General features: G+C 47.2%; 1 protein-coding gene across 1 annotated transcript in view; it reads left to right on the top strand.

Moving 5' to 3' along the window:
- LOC142566095 (uncharacterized) overlaps positions 1-25,486 on the top strand; it is a 155,032-nt gene that overhangs the window by 60,928 nt on the left and 68,618 nt on the right. Inside the window, exon 2 of the mRNA XM_075676863.1 lies at positions 4,000-4,150. Within this exon, the coding sequence (XP_075532978.1) occupies positions 4,000-4,150 (151 nt within the window). The remainder of the gene's footprint in view (positions 1-3,999; positions 4,151-25,486) is intronic.

Here is a 25,486-nt window from a genome sequence, read left to right as displayed (position 1 = left end):
GACGTGCAACCCCATCAATCAGTCTAGTTCGAGCGTGCTGTATCCCTCACCGTTCTTCATGTTTTGAAATTTGGCGACAGCCAAACTTCAAAAGTGTGCATTTTTCAGAGATAGAAGCAAAAAAAAAAAAAAAAACAGTTGCGCAGGACATTCAATTGTAAATTTACCGTCTTTTTTTTTTTTTCATGAACCATTGCCAAAGTAAGAGCTACTAAAAGCTACTATATCCCGGATACGGCGGCCGCATTTCGACGGGGCGAAATGCGCAAACACCCGTGTACTTAAATTTAGGTGCACGTTAAGGAACCCCAGTTGGTCGCAATTTCCGGAGTCCTCCACTACGGCGTGTTTCATAATCAGAAAGTGGTTTTGGCTCGTAAAACCACATAATTTACCTTTTTTAAGCTACTAAAAAACGTGAATTCGAATAAAGTCCTAAGTTGACTCAAGGTCCTGCGGTAAAAAAAAAGAAAAAAGAAAAAAAGATGAGCCTTCGAAGAAAACAGCGAACATTCGGGATAGCAACAATACCTTGATCTGGGCGAGTTAGTTCATCTTGCTCATGGTGTCCTGACACCGCAAAGGACGAAGACGAAAAGGGGCAGATACGACTGACGGGCGCTGATCAGTATCAGCACCCACCTGTCGTACGTGTATTTTTTTTTTTCGTCTTCGTGCTTTGCGCTGTCGGAAAGCTGTCACAATAAGTTTCGCAATTTTTTTTATCGTTCGCTGAGTTCGAAACTGCCGGCCTGTTCCACTGAGGCCCATGCTCCGCGTTGCTACCTCTTAAGTATTGCATCTGTTCATATCGAGTGAGAACAATAAGGGGAAGCTAGAGGATCGATTTTTGTTAGTGACAACCTTATAAATATACAGGTACGTTAACTCCCAATATCAGCGGCCGATAAGCTAGGCAAAAGTATGCAATCGATAGCAGTTACTGCATACAGCCTTGGCTTTACAAACGAAACTGCCACCGTCAGCTAGAAGAGTTGCAAGCGCCTGCTGTGTGTTGTTCACCTCATGAACAATTCAATCACCTGCACTCGAGGTGATAGCGTCAAAGAATCGCACTAGTACACTAGTATGAACTACAAGGCGCCTGCATATCCGTTCCCCGGGTGATTCAAAAGACCATGACAGACGCTTAGTGGCTGGCTGTACTTGAGTTGTGGGTGTGTCGTGGACAACAAGTATTCGAGATAAGCAGCTTCCCTTACGCACGGCGGCTGTAAAACATTAAATCTCGAAGCGACACGAAACGAGACAAAGTCTGCACGAACAAACACAGAGTTATCACGTTCATTACAGAGGCGCGTGAGGTCACGCTTACGCCAGGACTGTGTTTGCACAAGAGCAACTCGTAGCGGATGTCTGGCGGCTCGCAGGCGCTGGCGGTGTGCAGTCACGTCGACTGTTCAAAACAACCAATTCTTGTCGAAGACAACGAAGTGGTCACCTGATTTCACACACTTACCACAGGAGTAGTCGTCTTCGATGCGGGCTCGTATACGCGCACTCGCCTGGGGACGCTACGCTGCTATATGTACATACGCTGTCACCTTTCTTTTTTGGAAGTAGTGATCGATGGACGCCAAAAAGGAACTTACTTGCATTTTCAGATGAAGATAGACGTTCAGTAGGCCGTGGAGGAAAGGAGCGGGTGCCTTTAGAGCTGCAACCCGATTTTCTCATCACCTCATCGCCAGCTCACGAGAGACAGCGATGCGATCTGCGCTGTAATCTTTCCTATATGAATCTACTCGAAAGTTACTCTGATAAAAAGAAAATTGAGCATTCAACTGCGCTACCACAGGGTAATGACGGGATCCCACGTTCTTTATATTTATAAAGTGTGAGTGTATGTATTCGTAAATATTTTTCGGCCGCGGAGCAAGAGAAGACATGCCCCACGGCAGATTTCGGCTAAGTCCTTGCCGACGGTGCACTACCTGGAAGTAATCACTTCACACACACTGCATTCAGTCTACCGGAAGCTAATCTCTCCGAAGCGAACCTGCACTCGGAATATTGTCTGCGCAAATTCGTTAGCCGCTCAAACCGGCTACCCAATTTAACCCAATCTGTATTCGTGCTTAATCTTGTCTTCATGAACCTCTGCCTCTTACCTAGTGCTTTTGTTCCAAGGTAGTAACTTCCAATCTAGCACAGGAGATCAAAACGCATGCAGTGCCTGTTGCATAACTCTTCCGACCACCGCGACAATTTTATGCCAAAGAAAAAGAAGGAAGTGAGCTCACGCACACTAACAGCGACCTCTTATCTGAAGCAAAGAGGACGAAACAGCGCCAGCGGTCAAACGATGTTCGGACGGCTAAGTTTGTCCATTAATGCAGGCCATCCTGAGTGACGTACTTGGAAAGTCAGTGATGGCAACTGCCGAAGCCAACCACACTCTGTCTTAGGCGTCACCCAGAGGAAGACTAACAAAGAGCCGCACAACATCGAGAAGCACAACCTGATTCAAGCATGCGGCCGTTTTGCCTGCCGCTGCGATGAAAGCGGAGCAAAAAGAGAGCGGAGGGGCTGGTACGGAGGGGGTGGTACGCAGAGAGATCAGGGGAGCCCCCACCCAGGTTCTTGGAGTCTTTGCGCTTAGGCCACTGCGGTGGATGAGCCGGGCAAGTTCACCAATGGTAGCGCCTACGGTAACCTATGTCTCTGTATCTAACCGTAAGATCTTTGTACCAGCATAATGCTATAAATAAAGTATTATTTTATTTAAAGTATTATTTTAGGGCCACAATGCCGTATGGCGTTGTGGCCCTGCTATAGAGTGCTTCTCGAGAACTTTGTTCTATGTAACTACAGCGTCAAAGAGCAGAATGTGCAGCCAGACAGCGTTTTTTTAGCGTTAAGACAATTAGTGAACCGGATCATCACCGAAAAAAGAAAACCTTAAACTCGACGCGAAAAATTGTTCCACCGAGAAAAGTTGTGTGAAAGTTCATCTAGAGCAATATATTCGCAGCAAAGGGCCGAACCTTCAGGTGGAAATAAAAACCAAAAATAGTACGCCGAATTTTTGAGAAAAAAAAAGAATAACAAAACATGCGAAATGCGTTAGCATTACGTCGTGTTTCTTTGAAGTCACGGATCTATGATTTATACCACGCTGACCACACTGCAGAGTGTTGTTCAGGAGTTCACTCGACACACGTATATTAGTGAATCATAATATAACAGGATCCAGCACAGAAAAAGATCAAAGAATAGAAGCACGGAGGGAAAATAACAAGACTTTACTGACGTTTCGGCCGCGGGCCGGCCGCACGGTCAGTAAAGTCCTGTTATTTTTCCTATGTGCTTCTATTCTTAGAAATATATACGTATATATGTACTGTTTCCAGGTCAACGGCTTCCCACACTTCACATCCACTTTTTTCTTAACTTTGACACTCCTAATCCTACCGCATTAAAAATAAAAATAAATAACTTTGCACCCTAATAACGAGCCATGTAGTGACCATTACTAGTGATAAGAAAAGAAATGAAGAAGAAACCAGGTTAACAGAAAAAAAAAGCAAGCGCAATACAATGACCACAGCGCAGTGGGTCTCAAAGTGCGCAAGGTCTCCAGGTCCTCGTACGGCGCGTCTGCTGTTTCCCTCGGAACTCTCTATGCTCGCAGCTCTGGCCGCGGTCGGTTTGGAACGCACGTTCTAGCCCGGCCGTGCACCAGACGACGCCGGGCACGTGCGAGGGCCGTCGCTCCTCTCGAGGAATGAGACGCCGCTTGCTCGAACGCGGAGCGACCGTCTAATTAAAATAACAATTATAAAGAGAGAGACAAAGAATTGGGCGACGGCGGCAGCGGCGGGTGGCGCCACATCGAAACTTCCGCGGCAGCGGTGGGTTCTGTGCTTTGGAAAAGAACGCGAGCTTCGGCGCCATAGCTGGTTGCGCGTGTTGTGCAGAGAGGAAGAAAATTTCGCCAAAGCGCGACCCGCAGCCCCAGCAGCATTGTCAGCGCAGGTGAATTGCCGGTGCTCGCTATCCCCACGAGACTCCCGGGCCCAGTTGGCCAGAGGCGCGCGTCTCGCGAAGGCGCGGATGGAATTCAACCGGCGCCAGGAAGCCGACCAACCGACCATGGACTCAGAGGACCAGGACACTGTCAGCTGCGGTGAGTAGGCTTGACTCTGGTCGCCTGCACCGTTGGCAAGGTCTCTTGCAGGCGAGCCCAGGGCCGGTATTTTGTAGCGATGCCTTTTCCGATTCTATGCCTTTTCAGGCTTTTCGCGCTTGGCCAGTGGTCAGAGCGACGGTCTGCCCACATTGTCAACGGGATCAGGCGGCCGTGTGTGGTGGATGATAAGAATAGCATATAATAAGGCATAAGGCATCGCTACAAAATAGCGGCCCAGGGAACCGCGACGACATCGGTGGCCGGTCCGTGGGCCTCGTCACTGGCGGGAATAGCGATACCGGACTTAACCCTAACACGGCGGACGCAGCGCTTGTCGAGCGCGGCGTCTTGAAATTTTGCCAGCCTCAGCGTATTGTCTGGCCGCATGCCTGCGGTGCTCGTCGTGCATTTGCGCACGTTACCCTTGTGCAGCGCAGCTGGCGTCTTATATTTACCGCGTATTTTTTTTTTTTCGTTTGTCCACCGGGCTTTCTTTGTTGCCGCTTTCCGCCGACGCGAACGCAACGAAGAGAGATTTCTCCTAAATCCAAGATCAGAATCTATTAAGGAGCGTTCAGTGCGCGATCGTGCGCGAGCCCCGTGGCCCGCGCGGCGCCCGTACTTGCGCCCCTATCGTCGTTCTGATCAATATTAGTGCAGGATTTTTTCATGAAGCTTTTCACCGCGTGCCCGGACGACTTGCGAATCTTTATCTTGACTGTATCGGTTAGAGTGCTTTAGCCCGTGAACGCAGCGTACCTCAACCCACGCTCTCTTTTCTTTCGAAACCTTTTTTCGCGTTGCCTATTGTCTCCCTTTCCACGGCGCCTGAGTAGCAGTACGTGTTCGCGATGCACCCTCCGAGCCCGAGATGTTTTCGTGGCAAGAGTGGCGAGACGTACCGGCACGTATCGGCGCCGCAGACGCTTCGTCGTACTGCCTCCGCAGCGCTTTAACCGAGCTAGCTCTGTGGCGTCTGTACCTGCTTCGCTGCCGCGTCTGTCCTTTTCTTTCCTTAGTTATCGCGCATTCGCGCCTTGAATAGACCAAGACGCTGCAGGTAGATGCTTGCCAGCAGTGTTTTATACTTACGGGGTGTGTAGCAAGCCTTGACGTAGACAGCTACTTTGCCGTCTTCGCCGGAAAGCCGCAATCTTGTTCCATTCCTGACGTAGACGGCATAGAAGACGGCTTCGAGGAGACAGCATCGAAGCCTGCAATAGCCACCGTATACCTGCAATGATGCAGGTACGGTGGCTGTCTAGCGAACAGACAAGTGCTGCTATGGGGAGTAGCTAAACGGAGTGGAGTCAAGCAACCGCACTGAAAAAAAGAAGAAAGGAAAAAAAGGAAAAAAGCTCGTGATTGTGCGCAACCCTTGTAAGCGGGGCCGGTGTGTGAAACCATAAGATTGTGTGCTGTTTAGGCTTGAGGGAAAACGCTTTAGAAAAGCGATGTGCGCGAGCCGTCAAACTGTGAGGACGGTGTCGTCTGCAGTCACGCAGATAAGTTTACATTACGTAGATTAAGTTCACAGTTTACGTTTGTGTGAGAACTTCGGTGCCAGGTGGCACGCGATGTCTAGGCTTGTTCATGTTCCAGTACGCAGACTGTAGCAGACGAGCTGTCTTCTTAGACGTCGAGTTAGATTATACTTAGCCTGCGGGAACGAATTGGAACACACCCATAGCAGGCAGCGCTGCGAAAGCAGCGTAAGTAGGGCCTTCGTAGAATTGTATTGCTGCCCGCGTTTCGTAATGAACTGGCTTTTTATCTGCGACGTATTTTACCGACTAACCTTTTTGTGTAGGAACTGCAACATGTGGCGTTGATATTACCTCAAATAGTGTTTGCACGCTTTTAACTTGTTGTGTGCGATGCACTACGTTTTGGTTGCGAATGTACAGGCGGTGTACTTCAGTCGCTATGCAATGAGTGCGGTCGTACGAACGTGTCACTCAGCTTGCCTTTTCGTGGTTAATAACTGCATGCGGTGTGTTCTACGTAGCACTTGATTCATCTACAGGGTGTTTTTTTTTTTTAGCTGCACCAATTCTTACATATTGCCTATGGCAGGTAGCACAATTCGAATCCTTGATCTAAATTACTCCATGAGGCGGCCATTACTTCTACGAGAAATCAGAATGTTCAATGTAACAATTAACGTGATTACGCTAATTACCTCTTTAATTAATTATTTTATGCCACATATTTCAATCTAAGAATTATATCCGCTTAGTTCGCACTGCGTATCCACTTGGAACGAATTTTATGGACAGCACCAGTTCCGAGTTGTTAATTTTCGAAGTGTCCCTCCAAATGCATTGGTGTTCCAGTTACTTTTGTGCTTCAATGCATAAAACAGCAATTCCTAATAAGGCAACTGGAACGCCAATGCATTTCGTCGGACACTGAAAATTAAAATCTCGGAACTGAACTAGGCGGATATAATTCTTAGGTAGAAATATGTGGCGTAATATAATTAAGAAGGTAATTAGCGTAATTGCGTTAATTATTCCATAGATCATTTTGATTTCTCCTAGAAATAATTGCCGCATCATCGAGTAATTTGGATCAAGGGTTAGAATTGAGCTATCTGCCATAGGCAATATGTAAAAATTGGTGCAGCTCAGAAAAGAAAACACCCTGTATAGTGACTATACAACGTACGAAGTCAACTTTACTCCAAATTACGTAGCACATCCTTATTTCCCGCTGCCATGAGGCATGCAGGATTTCCCCCCCCCCCTTTCTTTTTTGTCGCGGATGCTGCTAGCGCGAAAAGTTGCAGTAGCCTCCGCAGCGTTATCAGCCTTTCCTGCTATTATAATGGTTACTGCTATATGCATGAAATCCAGTACGAAGGCCAAGAGGCTCGCGTTTGATATTGCCTTCTTTCTGCAGTTTTTTCTTCTTTTTCTTTTAAAGCATTCGTTTCTGTTTTAGAGATAACGAACTTCTAGTTTCGACACCCTCAGTCAGAAATGAAACGCGGAAATGTTTTAACTAGACAACCGTTGAATTGGTTTAACAGCAACAACAACAAAAAAAGGCCCGAAGGATAAGCTTATAATTTGATTTAGGTGTTTACGTATACTGCAGAAATTGGCGAAAATCATAAAATTAAAGAAAAGTTAAAGCGCCGAGTTCTCAATTGAACAGCACATAAAAGAGACCCATTTAAAGCATGCAAATTTCTACGTTACAGGCGATTGTAGGCCACACCGGCATTCGATTGTAATTTGTGGGAAACACGTCAAATATCCAAAATAAAGGTCATGTACACATGTCTTTGTTAGAAATGATTTTATTATGTTGAAAGCGCTTACCACTCAAGGACTTCTAACAGGGCTGCAATGTGTTTTGTTTGCGGCATTGAGATAGTGCAACTTTGCAGGTCTGTGGCTCAGATATGTGTCGGTGCTGTGACGGCTAAGTAAAACTCAGAAATGCTTGAAACTGGGCTGCACGTTAAAATAATTTACACCCGTGAATGTGAATAAGGGTATAAATCGGCGTATAACTCACACCCTTACACCTAAGAAGGGAGTAAGGGTGTGAGTTATAGATCGATTTACACCCTTATTCACATTTGGTGGTGTAAATTATTTTAAAATGTAGTTGGAGAAGTTCTAAGTTTCTTGATCTAGCGTATGAGGTCACAAGGATACGAAGAAACAACACCAGTGAAGCGCAGTGTCTAACAACGGTTTGACTGCAGTGATTGCGCTTCGCAGGTACAAACTTGTTTGTTTGTGTACCTGCTCTTGTGTCCTTACGCTAGCGCAAGAATCATGCTTAAATAAAAATTATGAGAGTCACTAGATTTGCGCTTTTCTCCATGCGATAAATGTTTATTCGAATATGTTCAGCGTTTGCCTACCGGCGGAATTGGTGCCTTTCTCGTGAATTTGGGTAAGGAGGGTCGCAGTTAAGTTACCTCAGCTTCCTCACTACTAGCATAGTTCCGCGACAAGAAGACACTAAAGGTCCCTGCATCTTTGTAGCAGAGAAAACATGATGCGGAAGGGTTAAAAAACAGCTCGTTGTTACATATCCACTATAATACTTGGGAACAGCACGAACGACCACTAAAAATTAAGCTGATTCAACTTCATTTGACATCAACGTAACGCTAAACATGCGTGGGTTTGGTAGAAAATGGTTATGAACGGTATCAGTCTTCTGCAGCGAACCGTTAATGCATTCGCGACGGGTGTATCCAATGGGTACGTCAGTCTTTCTATGCATACGCAAATATATATATATATATATATATATATATATATATATATATATATATATATATATATATATATATATATATATATATATATATAGATTCTGTCATTTCAGCTGACCGACAGAATCGATTCGTGTGTATGGGTCCTTTATTAAAAATTAAGATGTCAGCGCGTATGTATCATGGAAGTTGATAGTTGATTTCAGCCGCACGTGTCGAGCGTTGTCGTGTTTTTGCGAAAGTGGCCAAACACCCGTCGCAGAAAACAGGGTTGACCTCGTCAAAAAAAAAAATGTTTCACATTAAAAACAACCTTTACTTGAAAAGGCACGCATATATCTGCTGATATACATAGGCGAAGAATGTGCCAATCGTCATTGTGTCGACCAGTCAGAGTTGTTAGTCGGTGCTCGCGTTGTCTCAACTTCTCCCGTCATCCCCCATATTCAGAACAAAAACTGTGTACGGTTTGCGGTCGCCGCGGTGCTTTGCGCACCATTCGGTCGGCTGCTGCAGCGTCCGGGCCATTTCCGTCTTCCATAAGCGCGCCTTGAAACGGCTGACAGGGGGTGCGTGCCGCAGCGATTCATCTTCATTTTAACCAGTGCCCCAATTTATCACTGCTCATCTCTCTCGATGCGCGCTTCGGGGCGGGTCTTGTGACCCAATTAAAGTCGCAGTGTCCGCGGAGCTGGCAGCGCGTGTGTACAGCGAAAACCTCACTGGATAGCGATGCCACCTCGCAACAATGCGCATATGTCAGCTCCTACTGACTTAACCGGCTTCAAGCAGTTGTCTCTGGAGCTAATCTCACATGTCACATAAAAATTGACTATTGGAGTTTGGCGAATTGGTATCTAGCTTGCACTATAGGTTAATCGACAGTCGATTGATTACGCTGTGTTTATAAGCGGGCTCAAAGTTCATGCTGGCGTAGCGTCCGCTTATACTGTATACCTGTTGCTTTCGTACGATTTTATTTTATTATGCGTTGCGGAGAATAATGGGAGGGTGAAGAGAAAGAAAAGTGTATGAGCAAGCACAGTTTGTTACAAGAGTTATTTAATCGCAGAAGGATGCAGTTACTGATATGGAGGCGACGCAGGTAGGCAGGCGGTTCCAGCCTTCGCTGGTCTTTGGAACAAAAGTTTCGTGGAAACTGTTAGCATGACAAGAATAACATAGCGTAATAGACAGGGCGGAGAGCAAGACGGAACGTACGGCACGAGCGCTAACCCGCAACTGGACATACGCCGGGAAACCGTCGCTTTGTCAAACCTCTCTCGCTCACTTGGATGAATTACGAAATTGATCTATTTCTTATGCATGCCTTGTCTTTCCTTGCAGTAACGCGGCAGACGGCTGATTCAAAGATAAAACTGTGGAAGGTGCACTTACATACACGCCTGTCACAACCCAGCCTTAGTAATTCGGCCGCCTCCAATATTTGCCGTTGCCGCCTTTCGCTATTGCGCTATTTTCTCCTTGACAGTGCTACACTAACTGGCCTGAACTTGTACACTTGTGAAGTTAGCATGTCAGTTCGGCACAGCGACTTTGTGATGGTGGTCTACCCGGGATCATACGTAATGAGAGACGGGGAAAAAGTGAGTGTTTCTTGTTTTCATTCCATGGTAATAAACTTTCTGGAATACGCACAGTCAGGACTGGCGTCGTCGTCCTCTCGTGGTCTGTCCCGCTGAGTGGCTGATCTCAGGGATAGGCGGAGGCGCCACTTCTGAGGGCAAACGAAGACGAAAAAGAATGGAAAATGAAGACAATCCTTACATAAAAATACTCGGCCTGGTTGTGCTTCCAGAAGCCAGTTTTTCCAGAGTGTTTGTCTAACAGTTTTGCTATCTATCTATCTACCCACCTACCTCCTACCAACCACCACCACCACCATTATTATTATTATTATTATTATTATTATTATTATTATTATTATTATTATTATTATTATTATTATTATTATTATTACACCCATCTTTGCTCGAGGGCATGCGCGTTCTTGGTTACCTTTATGCTTATTTCTGGCGATTCCGCCACTTTTTCGAGGAGCACACGAACTGCAGTCAGTATCTGCTGCGACGTGCGTGCCGGCAAACGTTGAAAATTTGTTTGCGCAGCGAAGTGCCCATTCGCACAATTTATGCATCAACGAAATGCATTCCCTTATCACCTTTGTATTGGCGAATGCTGATAAGGACGAATGGCCCGATAGCTGCACATTATTGCAGAAAGCATTAGTCACTCCCAAGATGTACCCGCAGTTATCACATGGTCGCCTCGTGATCATCGCACATAGCGCAAGTGTTTTGAAAAGGGTGCGAGGTCTGTGTCGTGCTTTCTCTTTGTGTGTTGCGGCAATCACGAGCAACACCGAATAGCTGAGCCCACACTCGTAAATGACGTATGCTTCCTCTGTGAAACAATGGCAATAATTTTCGAGCTTTCGATAAGATTATGCATCTCTGAGAACTTGCACAACACATAAGGGTCACAGGACGGGGAAATATATAACGACATACAAATCGCATGTTCGACTTCTGCGATACTTATGCTATTCGCACGATCATTGCTGTAGTTCATTGTCCTATTGCTTGCGGTAATACCGTCAGTGCGTTCTGTACGTGTGCCTCCCCCTCTACCTCTGATAAGCAAAAGCACACATTTTACAAGCTGAACGTTGCTATATTGTACACGTCGTTTATGCCAGGAACGCTCGCTCTTTCCTTCTTTCTTTCACTGCGTCTTCGGGTGTGAATGCCAAACCAATAATAATAATATTTGGGGTTTTACGTGCCAAAACCACTTTCTGATTATGAGGCACGCCGTAGTGGAGGACTCCGGAAATTTTGACCGCCTGGGGTTCTTTAACGTGCACCTAAATCTAAGCACACGGGTGTTTTCGCATTTCGCCCCCATCGAAATGCGGCCGCCGTGGCCGGGATTCGATCCCGCGACCTCGTGCTCAGCAGCCCAACACCATAGCCACTGAGCAACCACGGCGGGTAATGCCAAACCAGGCACAATACTTCTCTGGCGTGAGGGCACATCCTCACGCCCAAGTGTTCGGGGCATCGCCGCACATGATAGCAGTCGGCATGATAACACGGCTATTGCGGCGGCGACGGCCAATCGTGGGTGGCACTTATACGCAAGAGAATTTCTGTCAATGCGGGCCCAGATCTGCATAAATTTAGTGACAACTTATGGTTACAATTCGAAACTCTTCACTGTGCGAGGCCGCCAGCTTTAATTGCTACTGCATATGGAGGCATATTCACATAGAGGGTTATATTCGTGGCATATTCACATAGAGGGTTATCTATTTCAACTGCCTTGGCGTTGCCAAGAAAAGCGGCAAGTGCTCTGCCTGCGACCGAGTTGTTTTTGTGAGAATGGAGCCCGTTGAGCCTATGAAGCTTCAGTCGTTGCTAAATGACATTGCTTTCCTATTTCGCACTCGACTTCAATGTGCTACCAATGTGCAATTGGGAGCAGAAGATTGAAGACCGCGGGTGCAACGAAAAAAAAAATTGTTGCATGCAGCGTCAAATCTATAGTATTAACATACAGATGTTCGCGTTCGACAAATGCAGTGTGTTTCCCATTCCGAAGCTGCAGGGCCTCACCGGAAAGAATCACAATTTCTCGCGCCATTTCTTGCGGTGCATACCGTTGGCTCCTGCGATTGATAAGGGTTTTGGCAGAAAAAGAAGGAAGAAAATAAGAAAAATAGCGGTAATGTATTGCATGTCAAAATTGATTACATCCAAGTAAAATAATGAACGGCATTAAATGTACTAATATAAGTATACCGTGCACGACTGTCGCCGTAAGAACGCTTTGCCCATATATGTAAGGGCTGTACGAATTACCGTTCTCTACAACGTTGCGCAGGTCATTCCCGCATAGTTTCTCCGCCCGACAGCGGAGCTCACTTAGCCGCCATCGATAACCGGAAAAAATGCATTGTCTGATAATGCCAAGGTACTTCGTTACTTGAAACGACGGTTATCTGATAGGGTCACGTAAGTGTAACGACCGCAGCAATTATGGAGCATGACCACAACACCATTGTGCAGATTCCGTGTCTATGTCTGAAACAATGTACAGGTATTTTAAACCAGGACAGACCCCCCCCCCCCCAACCTGGTTTATTACATACCTTGACTAAGACCACCCCTTGCTCGACGCTCCGGTTAGCGTGTTTTTCTTTCCATTTTAGCGCGTACGGGAGGAAGGTCAGACGGTTATTGGATGAGTAACAATAGCAAAGAAATACTGTGACGTCAACCACGCTAATGACGAGTAGGGGGAGGAGGCTGGGTGGCACGAACACATTCGTGTTTTCCACCGATGACCCCGTGGCATTTTCTCGCGTTCCAAAGCCGATAAGGAGTGCCTTATCCAAAGTCAAGGGAAATGGCGCGCGCTTCCTTTCTCCTATGCTTTTCGGCTTCGCCCCGACGCCGTCTCTCTCGAGGAAACTGCGGAATTTCGCGAGAGGACCGTCATTTCCACCGCAAACCATCCTTGTGCTGAGCTCAAAGGAAGAGGTAAAAAGCTTCTATATATTTTATCCCCCCCCCCAACACACTTTTGCACACGGCTTTCTGTAGCGCACTTCTCGGTCAGGGCGGGGGGCCAGTTTTCGACCGCCGACATGGTTCGCGAAATTGTCGTCGCGCCAAAAGCAGATAAATGTGTCAATCCAGCGCCACACACGACGTTTCGAAACGGTGTTCGGAAGTGACTGAGTGTTGGGGAACGACGATCGATGGTCGTCCCAGCGACTTCGCTTCTACTGCGCAGCTCCTCTATCGTCCAAGGCAGGACGCGAGTGACCGCTCCTCACATTCGATTCACTTCTGCAGGCTGCCCACATGGCTGACTGCCTGGAACTGCTCTCTTTTTCTTTCCGGGCTCAAACGTACTAAACTTCAACGCCAGTTGATCGCATCGATCTCCATGTCCGGCTTATGCCACATGCGTTGGAAACTCGCCCTTGTGAAAGCTTTCTCGAATGACAGTGTAAACATCTTAACCTTTCAGCGGTCGCTTTCGGTAGATGCTTTCATCGGAACGAACGCTAATGGAAGCGATCATCATCGAGCCTATGTGTGAGCAAGCAGTCGAAAGCATCACTTCGGAGTCCCCGTGCGGAAATTGGGTTTCGTTAGTTTCCATTAGCAGACGTGCAGTGAGCGCAGTATATTCTTTTTATGTAAGAAAAAGTCTGGAAATGTGGTACTGTATGCTAGGCCAATATTTTAAGAAATCAAACAAAATCGTACTATTCGTCGCAAGTCACGTTTAACCTTTATTTGTACATGCGTACTCCTGTGATAAAAGGTAGCAGTCAGGGGAGAAACATAATTCAGCTGGGCTGGATTGCGATTAGAACTGGAGTTTCAAATAAGCCAGATCGTAAAGCGAGCGGGTGCTTGGTGCGTCCACAATAACGTAGGGAATGAAACACAGGTCACATGAAAGAACTGCATGAACTTCCCGTGACGTCAGATAATGTTGAAAATGTCTAGCTCCGTTTAATATATTTGATAGTTCTGTTTCATTTGACAATTAAAAAAAACCCTGCAGGTCATCACTAATACGCAATGTTTTTCCCGCCGAGGAAATGCAGAGATAGCGTTATCAGAGCAACGTACCAATTCCGATTGATTTAAATGCCCGCTTAACATAAGTCCGCTACAGTGCACCTACGCTGTCATTAGGTAAAGTTGTTTTCCACTACTATGGAGAGAGAGAGAGAGAGAGAGAGACACGAGCCCGCTTTTCAATGCGGCTACACAATGTTTGCTTACGCATTCACCAATTTGCTTAGCTTTGAAGTATGTCACCTGCACATAGCCCTTGCTGCATTTTTTTTTCTGACAAGCGACAATGTGACTCATGCTGCCGACGCTGCTTATACAGCCGATAAAATCAAATACATTGTGTGTGTCAGCTCGTATCCAGCAAATGATTGTCTGTCCGCTGCTTAACTGTGTTGTCACTCGTCCTTGCAAGGACGCCCTCTGATATCACGGCTGGGCAACGAACCGTTATGAGCAGCGAGCTCTTTCCACGCACGTTGCGCATTCCCGAGAGATAGAAGAATCATATATGAAACGCAATCGTTGTTCAAGCGTGTGCATATCAAGGAGCATTCCCAAAAATAGCTGCATGAAAAAAAAATTATCAGAGAGGTACAATACGGTGCTGACAGGACGACAGCGATGTGACAATGCTACGATACATACACTGCGTGTACGACGCAACTATGTTAAAGGTCGTGTCAGTGTAGAGGATGAACCAAGCTGTGTTGCGTTGGCCACTATCTAGATAAACCTAGGACATTCAGTAATTCCTAATAATTATATAAGCAACATAAATGAAGTTTGAGAATTTTGTAATTTCAGTGACAAGTTACATGTCGGAGCCTGTATTCACAAAAAGCTCTTATGCTACCATTGTTCGTAAGAAATAATTCTAGACAATCCTGATACCGGACACCCAAAGGCAGCTGGCCAATGAAAAAGAAAACTTACGAATGAAAATTTTTATGAATTCGGCTCAAGAGGCTCCAAGGGTTGAATTCACAAAGTTTTTCTTTCGTAAGCGCTCTTGGCCATTGACTGGCCGCCTTTGGATGTTCAGCATAAGGATTGGCTAGAATTGTCCCTTACGGAACAATTCTATGTGAATACGTGCCGATGGTTCGAATTCACGAGGCGTTTACTTCATGTCGGCTGTTTTTCGTTGGCTGGTCGCCTTTGCTAATGATATGTGCAGCATCACGATTGGCTGGCATCGGTTCTTACGAGCAGTTCAAGCGTAAGAACTTCTTCATGCGGATCCAGTAGTTCGATCATAAGTTGCTATGTTACATAATGCGGTTGTAGGCGCAACTGCCTTTTGGTCTCGTCCTTGTTCTCTCGCTGCCTCTTGCCGTTATACACTGGTTGTTTCCTGTAGTAGCTGTTGCCAGTAAGCCATCCTGATGCTGTGTAGTCAGCTGTACTGTCACTCACGATAGCCGTTTATTTAGGTATAACAATGAAATTCAGTAGCTTTTGTGATAAAATTTGGTAGCTCGTCAAACTCTGGCTTATGGATTTATGGTTTATGGATTAGTAGTCTGCCTGACTTACGTGAATTGTTCTCACTTATGTGAATACTATGCATGTGGTTGCTCTGGAAGGTAGAGCCGAGCAGACTGCGTATCATTCTCGACATTTAGAATTCGGGCACTCGTTCAGTGTCAGGAGCCATACAGATGACGTCAGTGCGATTTCCGCGAGGGCACTCTAGTGTGGCCCGGGTGTGCATTTTAGAGAGCCGGAGCTGTGTCGACTGCCCCCGATGCCACGCTTCGCCGCACCGAGCCGAGCGCATCGTTGTTCGAAGCGCACGCCGCGGCCAGGCGCTTCGGCGTCGGCAGCGGCGCCAATTTATCGGGAAGACGCTGCAAAGCTCAATCTGGACCTCGGAGCGCGGCAGGGTCCCTAACTGGAATTGATGGAGCCCGGGAGAGGAGGAGCTGCCTGGACGGGAGGGCGCGGTTAATTCCCAATTGTCGACGGTGCCGTCACGGGGACGAGGAGGGGGGTGCGGGCATCGGTCCAATATCCTCCGCCACTTGAGGCTCGCCCCATCTTTGTCTTCTCGTCGACGACGGCTGCGCGTCTCGCCGACCCCGCGTGCGGCGATGATCAGGGACCGTCGGGGCGCGGGTGGGCGAGGAAGGTCCCTCTGCGTCGCCTCTTCCTCGGCGGGTGATTATTAAAACATTTTGGGACTCGCGGGGTGTGAACGAGGAGGAGTGGTGCAGACGGCTCCCCCAGCCGCTATAAGTTGTGATCGGGCGCGCACCATAAATAACGCGTGTGTTATGGTAGCTTCGCCTTTGAGGTACGCCGTATGCGGCCGGCTGGAATCAGTGCCCGCCGATTGTTCTTTCATTTCATCAGGGCGATCGTCTGTCCCTCTTTTTCGGTTCTTATTTTCCGCGATTTCTCCCCGTTACATCGTGCCGATGGAAAGGGGGCCGGGCGACGCTTCCTGGCATTCTGTTCACGGCGGCGCACTGTTCTAGGCGGCCCGTGCCCTTTGGTTTGTGATTCCATGCAGAGATTAGTTTTGTCATGACCCGGTTAAGTAATGATTTCGGCCGCTGGGTTAGCGTGTTAACGAGCCGATGGGAAATGTCGTGACTACGCGTGGTTTAGTAAAGTTTCTTCTTTCTTTGGAGGGGGGGGGGGGGCGAAGCACGAAGTTTAACGTCAGCAAGCCTCGCGGAGTAAGTCACATATGCATCGTAAACTCTGCAACGCAAATTAAGATTACCAGGGAATCCGCCACCGCTTGAAAATAAGGTCCTTATAAATTGACCATAAGTGAAAATTTATCCCCAGTACGTTTACTCTTGTATTTGTAGGAGAGTACTTAAGCGCAAGAAAGAGAACTATCGGCGTCAAAGTTAGGCGTGCAGGCATTTATGTTGGGCTCATTTCAGCAGTGTACAAGCGACCGCTAATTGGTAGAAACTAGTGATGTGTGGCGGCTGCATACCGGAGTCCTCGACAAAATTATGATACTGACTTATGTGAAGTGGGCTGCATATCTTGCTTTATACGGCAGCAAACAAGCAAAGTTTTTTTTTCTTTTCTTTGTGTGTGTAGGGGGAGGGAGAGGGGGGAGGACGCGGAAGGGCCCAGCCCGACCAACTTCGCATATATGAAACACTATCCCGCCTCCCTCGCACTAGGAAAGCGAATGAGAGGAACTGACTCATGTTTTCTAAAATAATTATCATAACCGTCGGAAGTTGTGCAGTTCGAGCAGTTACGTCACTCAGGACCGTTGTATCTCGTTTCTGGAAGCCTGCAGATCAGCTGCTCTACGATATGGCGCGCTTTCTGGCGGTCATCGTTCATGCTAACATTTAAATGCGCGGCTCGACTAGCTTGGCATCAGGTTGGCGGTGTGCTTATTCGCATGCCCTCTCACAAGCTCTGGAAGGTGAATCTCGCCCACTTGCGCCACGTAACCCTTGGCGGCTAAGCTCCTCTTCTGGCCGCTCGAATTCGAGCAGCCGAGGGCAGAGCCTTGGGTTCTTCAGCGGCCGCCTGCAAGGTCAGCGGCCCGACGTGACGCGTGCCGTCTCCGAGCGCTGCGGCGTGCGATTTCGCAAGCGAGTGTTGTCGCACTTGTCGCTGCGCAGCGCTTCACGGCTGGGCGACACAACAGCCCTCGCGGCGCAGCCGTGCAGCTGACGCGCTTTCGCGACAGTCGCGGATCATACTCGAAAATATCCCGCTCTCAACGCGACAGCGTCGTCGAATCCTTGCCGCCGGGGATCGTCCGCGACAGTCTCCCCTGTCAGCGGCGGCGCTTTTGCTGAGGAACGCCATTCTTCGGAGTTCGCCAACCTTGGTGCGCGCGCTCTCCTTTTGCTTCCCGCGTGCTGGGGCAGCGACGACGACGCGCGCGAATGAAAGTGCCACGTAGTCGCGAGGAGGAGGCAGCGTTCGTGAGGACGACACACACAAAAAGAAAGTTGAAGCAAAATGCAATGAAATTGTTTTGCTGCGTACCGTTGCTGTGAATATCCGACTACGTTTAAAGTTCCGCGCAATGTTGTTGTGAAGACATCTTTTGTTAAGCAGCGTATATTATATATGCGCGTAGTTATGAACACGTGGTTTGAGTTCGACCATAACCGGGCAGAGTTTGTTCCTGTAAATTACCTAACCTGTTCCCCACAGTGTTGCCGTTGCAGTGAGGGACGTAAACAAATGAACTCAACGTGTCGGTTGAGTTCACAAAGCCAAGCCACTATAGTTGGAGCCGTTACCATCTCACAGACTCCGTGCAGCGCAGGTAAAGGTATGGGGTCGCCACAGCCAATAAGAAAAAAACAGCTAGAAGAATGGCGCCTCGAGTGTCCGTCTCTGATAGCCCGGCTCCGCGCGATGCCGACTGAATAAAATCACCACGGAAGCATTAGTAGCGAGCGAACCTCCCTCCCCTCTTTTTAACGCGCAACCGACTATCGTTACTGACTGGCTTACACGAGTCGTCGTCGCTGCCCAGAGCTTGTAAAACGTAATAAGCAGTGATCGTTTCATATGCGCCATGCGCGAAAGCTTGCAAATGCCAACGGTATATAGCAGTTTGTTATGCCAAGCTTAGCGCACGAAATTTAGCCTACAAACCCGCAAGTGTGCGGTTCTTCCGGAAATGTAAAGACCTGCTTCACAATATTGGTTACATTGGTCACCAGGTTAAGTAGCTTTTTCGGATCTATACTCTACAGAAATCTCCAAATATTGTTCCCACACATGCGGTCGTAAATTGCAAATTGCGAATTAGTGTGAACGCCCGGGGCCATATTGACATAGCTTTTCGTTTGTAAATGTGATTTGCCATTGGCTGGCCGCCTTCATTAGTATGTTTAGCATCAGGATTGGCTGAAATGTTCCATACGGACATTTCCAGCATAAGAGCTTTTTTGTGAATACAGGCCCAGGATCGCTCTTCTTACGTTGTTCTAGGGTCTGCTGCATGTCACACCGGCATGTCCCATCGACAAGCCCAAAAGAAAGAAAGAAAGAAAGAAAGAAAGAAAGAAAGAAAGAAAGAAAGAAAGAAAGAAAGAAAGAAAGAAAAGTATAAAAAGAAGCAAAATCCAAGGTATTTTCTCTCGTTATTGACGAACTACCTCACCTTGCATGTGCCCTACTTGCTATCTTCTCTTATTTCTCTGTGCCTGACTGGAATGCAATTTCAGACTGAGTTTGGAGAGGTACATGCATTGACGTACTGCAGCACCAACATGGCTCAAAAACAGCAGCACATTGCAAAAGGACAGATAGGTGGGCGAGTTGGAGTGGATTCATAGCCAATTTTCGTAGCACAAGACAAGGGCAAAACAGAAAGGAACAGACAGGACATTCTCTGTCATCAAAACATATTTGCTATTTGAAAACCAAATGCTTATATGTACAACGGAAATGGACAAAATGAATGCTGCCAAAACTAAGTACAAAAATCAAACACGTGGCAAAGAACAACGGCATGCCACAATAAAGATGGCATAGCATGCCGAACTAAAGCACGAAAGAACTACTAAGGTATTGCATTTATTTCGTTAATAGGGATATTATTGCCTGCCTACTACATATCTCACCCGATCTGTTGCTTGGTTGCTATGTAGCGACAGAATGACTGTCTCTATAAGGGAATGCACCTGAAGGCGCGACAATGCATCATTGGCCAGATGGGTGCTTAGAATCAAGGGTCAGAGAGAATGCGGATACTCTTGCAGATGATGCAGTGACCACTCTGACCTACATAAGATTGGCCCCGCAATATAGCGGGATCGACTAAGCTGCCGCAAGAATGCCGCAACTGCCGGAGGAGCACAGGAAAATCGTTAGGCCTCGGGGAGGCCTCAACCTGAACAAGGTCAGCACAGCTATTAAAGAAGCGATCGTCGAGGCAGCCGGACTTACAGCAGACCAAGCGAAGGAAGACATCGTCTGCCCCAACTTCACACAGAATATCGTGGTGGTTAGTACACGGGACTCCTCTCATGCTGAAAGGTATGTGAGAATGAAGTCCGTTACGATCATGGAGGCAGAATATGAAGTAAGCGCTTATGAAACAGCCCCCCCCCCCCCACTCTACGTGCAAGGGGGTTATTAGAAGAGTGAACCTCAATGACAATCAGAGTGTGATCACGAAAAAGATTGTGCATGAATACAACGCAACGGCGTTGGCTGCACAATGTATCAAAGCTACGGGCTCGGTTATTGTGCTTTTCGACGGATTCAGGGTGCCCAGCTTCATCAAATATGGGTCAACCCTCGTGAGGTGCTATTTGTACAGAAAGCAATTTGACGTATGTTGCGCATATGGAAGAATCGGACACAGCTCAGACGTTTGTCCAACACCTGATGTTGTGCAGTGCAGGGGATGTGGTATGCAAGACCCAGGGGAGGCTCATATCTGCTCTCCCAAATGCAAGTTCTGCGGTGAAGATCACCCCACAGGTGACAGGGCTTGCAAGCAGCGGTACCAAATACAATATGTAGTGAGAGTAAGAAGACAACGCTCCAAAGTGGAGACCGAGATGGAATCGGCCCAACCGACAAAGGAAACGCCTCCAGGCGCCGGAAGGCGCTCACGCTCGAGAAGCACATCAAGATCAAGACAGCGCTCAACATCGAGGGGAAGAAACTGTTCCAGGTCTCGGGAGGCGCAGGTGCGCTTCGAGGAGCAGGAGCTGAAGACAAACAAGAATAAGGAGCCAGGAGCGACCTGGGCCGAGAAAGTCAACGGTACTGTGAAAGTCACAGGTGCGCTAGCCTCGCAGAAACAAAGCAATGATGCCAGAGTAGAACAGCTGATCAGAGAGATTATATCACTAAAGAAAGCAAATGAATAACTTAAGCAGCAGATGCAGGAAATGAAAAAAGGGTTGAAGACAGAAAGCGGCAGTGTGGCAATAGCTAAGCCGGTGTGTAGAAGTAATACCCAGGAAGAAGACACACCGGCGCCCAAAAAGAGAGCTTGTTTTGCCATAACATATATAGCAGTCCCAGAGAGATGAGACAGAGCTTCAGAGGAATTTTTAATAAGGCCATGAGGGTAGCCAAAACTGCGCCACTAATAATCGGAGGGGACTTCAATGCCCCACACCAATCTTGGGGTTACCGCTGGAGTAGTAAGAAAGGGGAAGGAATCTGGCATCTCGCCATGGATTTAGGCCTTTCTCTTGTCACGGACCCAACCTTTCCTACCAGGTGTGGCAGTTCCACGTGTAGGGACACTACCCCGGACTTATCCTTCACTTATAACTTACCCAGGGCAGACTGGATCAACTCTGGTACGGACCTAGGAAGCGACCATTATATACTACACATAATGGTGGAAACGACGGGGGTGGAGGTAAAGCATTTCACTTACATAGACTGGGATCACCTTAGAAAAATCAGAAAGGACAGAGCAGGCACAGATAGAAAGGGGCGAATCAGACTACAAGAGTGGGTGGCCCAGCTTAGGGACGACTTGAATGCAGCAACTAAGGCTATAGACAGAGGAAGAGGTCGAACAAATTGATAGTAGATTGGCGCATTTGATCGAAGCCAAGCAATCGGTTTTACAAAGATGGAAATCACAACGCTTAAACAGGAGACTTAGGAAACGAATTGCTCAGCTCAATAAGAATATAGAGGAACACGCACGATATCTGCAGAAACAAAAATGGGATGAGGTGTGTAAATGTGTAGACGGAAGGATAAAACGTGGAGGCAATTGGAGTCTGCTCAGGCATCTGCTCAACAGAAAAGGCACTAAATCGAACAGACGTACGGCAGTGGCGAAACTGGTACACCAGGAAAGTCAGACTGCAAGCGCAGAGAGCATAATGGAGCGATTGGCTACTAAATACTTGCCCCTCAGGAAAGAGGATCAGGATGTGAGTTATCCCGATTACTTAGGGGTAGAATGCAAATATATGAATCAGGAATTCACCGAAAGTGAGGTACGCACGGCACTGTATGATCTGAATAGTAGGTCAGCAGCTGGCCCGGATGGCATCTCTAACAGATTGCTTAAGAATTTGGACGACGAATCAATAAAATATCTGACCACATACATTAATGAACTATGGAAAAATGGGGTATATCCAGAAGAATGGAGGACGGCCAGTACTGTCTTAATACCAAAGCCGGGCAAGCAACTCAACTTGGATAATCTGAGGCCAATTTCGTTAACATCATGTCTAGGGAAGACAATGGAGCATGTCATATTGAACAGGTTAACGAAATATGTGGACAATGACATCCTACCGCACAATCTGATTGGTTTTAGATCAGGCTTGTCCACACAAGATGCCATGTTAAACTGCTATTAGCTAAACCAAAAAACACTCGAGCTCTCTTGGGGTTGGATGTCGAAAAAGCTTTTGACAGAATTAAGCATAGAGCAATACTTGAAGTGATTTCCGAACTGGGATTGGGGAGAAAACTCTATGAAGTGGTCAAAACCTTTCTTGGCAATCGTTCAGCTCACCTTAGATTAGGGGATATTAAATCAAAGAAGATGGATCTCGGTGACAGAGGGACGCCACAAGGGCCGGTCTTGTCACCTATGCTTTTCAACCTGGCCATGTCAAAAGTGGCAAAGGGAATAAAAGGGATAGAGGGCATTCGCTTTACCATTTATGCAGACGATGTGACTATATGGACCGCTGAAGGAAGTATGGGACATGCGGAAAGCAGACTTCAGCAGAGCATTTATGAGGTAGAGTCTATTTTAGAAGACATGGGACTCAAATGCTCTGCTAATAAGTCTGAACTCCTTGTACTCAAGAACAGAAGAAGGGGTAGAAAACCGAGGGGATATGTTCCCGAGGAAGAACCCAGGTTAGTACTAACCACGAAGGCAGGCGAATCTGTTAAGCAAGTAGAATCCATTATAGCCTTAGGGTTATTCCTGGAGGCAAACGGGGCAAACAGAAGAACAATACGACACATCACAAGCAAGACTGTGGAGGTAATAAGACTGCTAAGGAGAATCACTAACAGACACAGAGGGCTGGGAGAGGAGAGCGCCATGAGACTGGTCCACGCTTTCGCCTTGTGTCACTTCTCCTATGTATAGCTGGGATGCTCAGTTGGACACAGACAGAGCTAAACAAGTTGAACAGATTAATTAAAAGGCTAGTCAAAACAACAGTGGGGTTACCGATTAACACGCCGGGTAATAAATTAATGAAACTGGGGCTCCACAACACAATAGCCAAGATAATTGAAGCTCAGCAGATTGCCCACAGAGAGAGGCTCTCTGGAACAAGGCCAGGTAGAGCAATACTAGAAGAGGTAGGGTGGTGCGCAACCGAATCTAAAATTTCAGGTGAAGGCACAGTAGAACTAAAAGACAGCATAAGGGAGATAATCAAGACGACCCCTTTCCCCTGAAAATATGCACCCGGTGCACAACCTGGAAAGACGAAAGGCAAGGGCCAAAGCTCTCCTGCAAGAGATAGAACACGACAGAGAACATGCGGCTTTTGTAGATGCTGCGTGGGTCAGAGGAAAGAAAGCCTTTACGGCAGTAGTAGTAGATGCAGATGGTCTCACTCGGGATGCTATTACAATCATGACTAAAGACACGACAGTCGCGGAACAAGTAGCGATAGCATTGGCTTTAAGGAATAATAAGTGGACGAAGATTTACAGTGACTCTAAGATGGCTATTAGACACTTTACCAATGGCTTTGTAACCAAAAGGGCTGCCCAGCTGATCGGTGAGTTGGACAGCCAAGGGATCGAAATCCGCTGGTTTCCTGCGCACATGGGGTCTGTCGATCCATCTCGGAAGAACATAAACGAGATGGCTAACGCAGCTGCACGAGGACTTACTATCCGTGCACTACGCGACCAGGACCTTAATAATGTACAGGAGGAGAACAGGGCCCAATTACTTACATATAATGAAATCACGAGGCATTACTACATGAACAGAAGGGAATTCCCAGTGCCACACGCTAAGCTCAATAGAGCTCAAGCGGTGACTCTGCTGCAGACAAGAACTTATCCAAGTCCAAACTTTATTAATAAGCTATAGCCTGAAAGAGAGGTACCAATCAATTGCGAGAAGTGTAATGGCATCATTACTCTGGATCACATGCTTTGGCAGTGTCCTGTGACTTTCACAGACTGTGACAAAGAGAGAGACTGGTGGCGGCGAGTCCACAATAGAGTTCTTTTCGATCAAGTACAGGCCGTCCAGAAGGCCCACGATACGGCGGTAAGGTTAAACCTTACTGTCCCGACGTGAGAGCCGCCTGCGTCAACCTAAGGGTTGATCTTCAGGACATTAAATAAAGTTCATGATACCATACCATACCTTAATAGTTAATGTATGCGCTATTTCGGCATGTTCTGACAACTTTGTTGTGACATGCCTTTATGCCGCTGTTGTTTCTAGCCATATGTTCTTGCGTTTTCTTCCTGTCGCTTGGTTTTGATGGTGTTGTCTCTGCCACTAAGTTCGTTATAAAAATGATGAGAACAGCGCGTGTGCTGTCTGCTACCAAATGCAGCTACGAACAGCATAGCACTCTTCGAGAATAAAAACACACGAAAAGTATTTTGATACACTTGCTGTTACACAGCGTGAGCAAAAGGAAGCATGTGAAGCAACCCGCGGTTCTGCTTGTGTTCCTTTCCTTTTCGTTATTATTTAACATGCTTTAGTGTCGCTGTTTGCGGAGGAATTATGCCTCAGCAGCAGACCCGCCGTGGTTGCTCAGTGGCTATGGTGTTGGCCTGCTGAGCACGAGGTCGCGGGATCGAATCCCGGCCAAGGCGGCCGCATTTCGATGGGGGCGAAATGCAAAAGCACCCGTGTAATTAGATTTAGGTGCACGTTAAAGAACCCCAGGTGGTCGAAATTTCCGGAGTCCTCCACTACGGCGTACCTCACAATCAGAAAGGGGTTTTGGCACGTAAAACCCCATAATTTAATTGAACTACTGCCTCAGCCGCAGGTATCAGCCGCACTAAGCTTAGTGCGCTATCTTTACAGCACAGTGGGTGATATGTGCTTGATAGTTACTGCAGCCAAGAAAGATGAGAATAGAAGCCATAATTACTAACCTTCGTTTGTAGAATAAGATCCAGCGGCGATTTGTTTGATGTGTTCTCGTAACCTTTGCTGAAGTCACAATGATTTTTCAGCGCAAGAATGTGCTGCTGTTTGTAGCGCGTGCACACTAGGGTGGCCAAGTTTCGTTAAAAATACAGCAGCCATTCGGCTGGCAATCCGTGCGTTGATCCCCGGCAATGGAAACGCGCGTCCAGTATGGTTAGCAGTACACCCTTCAACGGAGTTTTCCATATACGAACACTAGCATGTTCCGAGTGACAGTTGAAGAAAAGTGATATAATGCGCAGGTCAGACGTTCATGAAAGAATCCTAGGCGTGATCAGGCTGCGGGGCGTTGAACGACCGCGAACCGTCGGAGCAGACGGAATAGCAATTTCAGTCCATAGTAGAAGCTTACATCA

Source organism: Dermacentor variabilis, unplaced genomic scaffold (genome assembly GCF_050947875.1).
Source record: "Dermacentor variabilis isolate Ectoservices unplaced genomic scaffold, ASM5094787v1 scaffold_12, whole genome shotgun sequence".
NCBI lineage: Eukaryota > Metazoa > Arthropoda > Arachnida > Ixodida > Ixodidae > Dermacentor > Dermacentor variabilis.
This window is presented reverse-complemented; position numbering and strand designations above follow the sequence as displayed.